This window comes from Nematolebias whitei, chromosome 2 (genome assembly GCF_014905685.2).
Source record: "Nematolebias whitei isolate Nwh7 chromosome 2, NemWhi1, whole genome shotgun sequence".
Lineage (NCBI taxonomy): Eukaryota > Metazoa > Chordata > Actinopteri > Cyprinodontiformes > Rivulidae > Nematolebias > Nematolebias whitei.
The window spans coordinates 55,523,982-55,527,041 of NC_056499.1; the positions used below are offsets into that span (position 1 = coordinate 55,523,982).

The window sequence follows — 3,060 nt, forward strand, 5'->3', positions numbered from 1 at the left end:
ATGTGTGTGTGTTTGTGTGTGTATCTAGGTGAAGCAGCTGTCCACATTTAGTATTTTGTGCTGTGAGGACAGTCCTATCAGATTTGTATGGTCTATTTCAGATAAACACTCAGTTATCTTGATGTGTCCGCCTTTCAGGATGAGGTTGGTCAGTTTTCTGCTGACAGCAGATCTCAGATCCACTGGGTTTCCTTTCTGGATGGACGACAGCGAGTGTTGCTGTTTACAGAGGACACTGCTGTGGTGACTAAAGCTCGACAGTCGGAGAAGCTTGAACAGTTTGAACAGGAAGTGAAGGTCTCCCTGCAAAATCTTGGGCTGTCCCTCATCAACAACAGCAGCCAGCAGGAGATTGCTTACATCGGCATCCCTAGGTAAACTTTAATGAACACTGTAAATGATGTACAGTTAGCTAAATGTGTTTATAATGCTTCCAAACTGTATATTTTGTACAATCTGCAAAAGTGGAGGCTAGTACCGCTAGCTCGGTCCAACCGTGTATGAGGCTGGTGAAAATGATTGGGAGAGGGGGTGCGAATGCTTACCTTCACCAATTACAAACAAGGCCAGAATGTAGGGAGGAGAGTACCGCTAGCTCGGTCTAACCATGTATGAGGTTGGTGAAAGTGATTGGGAGAGGGAGCATGAACGCTTTCCTTCACCAATTAAAAAACAAGGCCAGAACGTAGGGAAGCTAGTACCGCTAGCTTGGTCCAATCGTGTATGAGGTTGGTGTAAATGACTTGGAGAGGGTGCACAAACACTTGCCATCACCAATAAAAACAAGGCCAGGAACTCAGCTGGCTGTGTAATTAACAAACTTCGGAGCACTGTCCAAACCGACCACGCGGTTGGAAGCCTCAAACAAACGGGAGTGGAGCGAACGCTGCCGCTAACCAATGGCAAAATATAAGTAAAAATACAAAAAAGTTCAATCTGGTCCTCTGGACATTCAAAAAAAAAAAAAACAAAGCAAAAATTTGCTATTTGCTTTGTTTTTTTTTTTTTTTTTTTGTTTTTTTTAATGTCCAGATGACCAGATTGAACTTTTTTGGATTTTTCTACCTGGATTATTGAGCATGCATCAGGATAAGTAAAAATACTACTCACTAGTGTTGAGTCACACACATAGTAGTCAGACACTGCAAGTTGGGAGGGGGCAAAAACCGCCGTAGACCACAACGAACAGAAGAAATACCTTGAACAGGGATAAACCATCGCAGCCCCTAGGAGGGCAAACACGCTACTCCAGCCAACGAGCAGTCGGGCCTCCGACGACGGTGAAAAGTTCCAAAGTCCAAAGGGCTGATGCCCTGAATTGAACTGCGCGCGAGAAGAATAAAAGGAGCAGAGCTGCGGATGACGTCAGGCTATATAGCCTCTGATTGGTCATCCGTGTCACTTGTTTTAGCACCGCCCTCTGGCAGTCAGTAGGAATGAAATGGAACCCCCTAGTGCCAGGCCTGGTAGATGAGTCTTAGTTCCTGGAGGTTAGCCAGGCTGAGTTTAAGGGTGCATTCACACCAGTCCTGTTTAGTCCGCTTTAATCGAACTCCAGTCCGTTTGCCTTGAAAGTCCTTTTCGTTTGGGGAGGTGTGAAAGTGCAATCGAACTCTTGATACGGACCAAAAAAGCGAACTCTGGTCCACCTAAATACCTAGGTCTCGGTTCGGTTGAAGTGAATTCTAGCGCAGTTCGAATGTAGTGTGAATGCAAGTGGACCAGAGATCACTCCAAAACAGGAAGTGGACTACAGTGCAGGGCATTCTGGGTAAATAAAACCAAAACAAACGTGTATTTCTCATACGTCATACGGAGCCGTCTCATCCGTCTTGTGTGAAAAACAGCATTCTCCATGGTCTTCTGCCTCATCATTCGCTCATGTTGAAAAATGTTTGTTTGGCAAATGAGCCACAGACAAAACAGAAATACTAAAATGGCTAAAATTTGATGTCACTCCATTTTTGTTTTGATTTCCAAAAGTAAGTTGCGCTCAGTGTGTTCTTCAGAGGTTTTTGTGTCGTTTCCTTCAGTAGTTCTTGGTGAAGCGCCACCACAGACGAGGTGGGGGAACATGTTAGCTCAACTGACTCTGTGCAGTGTGAATGCAAACGACACCAGCTGAAATGTAAACAAATGTTCCAAATTTTGGTCCCCAATCCAACCGAGTCAAGCTACAGGAAGCACCCTCCAGGTGGACCCACCACCTGGAGGGGGAATAAATAATAAATAATAATTAAATATATATATACAAACCGGATTCCAAAAAAGTTGGGACACTAAACAAATTGTGAATAAAAACTGAATGCAATGATGTGGAGGTGGCAAATGTCAATATTTTATTCGTAATATAACATAGATGACAGATCAAAAGTTTAATCTGAGTAAATGTAACATTTTAAAGGAAAAATATGTTGATTCAAAATTTCAGTGTCAACAAATCCCAAAAAAGTTGGGACAAGTAGCAATAAGTGGCTGGAAAAAGGAAATTGAGCATATAACAAACAGCTGGAACCAATTAACACTAATTAGGTCAATTGACAACATGATTGGGTATAAAAAGAGCTTCTCAGAGTGTCAGTGTCTCTCAAAAGCCAAGTCGGTAAGAGGATCACCAATTCCACAATTGTTGCGCAGAAAGATAGTGCAACAATACCAGAATGGTGTTACCCAGCGTAAAATAGCAAAGACTTTTAAGTTATCATCATCAACTGTGCAAAACATCAAAAGATTCAGAGAATCTGGAACAACCGCTGTGCGTAAGGGTCAAGGCCGTAAAACTCTACTGGATGCTCGTGATCTCCGGGCTCTTAAACGTCACTGCACCTCAAACAGGAATGCCACTGTCAAGGAAATAACAGAATGGGCTCAGGAATACTTCCAGAAAGCATTTTCAGTGAACACAATCCACCGTGCCATCCGCCGTTGCCAGCTGAAACTCTACAGTGCAAAGAGGAAGCCATTTCTAAGCAAGCTCCACAAGCTCAGACGTTTGAACTGGGCCAGGGGTCATTTAAAATGGAGTGTGGCAAAATGGAAGACTGTTCTGTGGTCAGATGA

The 3,060-nt window shown here is 43.4% G+C and overlaps 1 protein-coding gene across 1 annotated transcript in view; it reads left to right on the top strand.

The window, feature by feature from the left end:
- The window catches only part of vps13c (vacuolar protein sorting 13 homolog C), a 289,282-nt gene that overhangs the window by 217,131 nt on the left and 69,091 nt on the right, over positions 1-3,060 (top strand). The window contains exon 65 of the mRNA XM_037694953.1: positions 139-374. Coding sequence (XP_037550881.1) covers positions 139-374 — 236 coding nt within the window. The remainder of the gene's footprint in view (positions 1-138; positions 375-3,060) is intronic.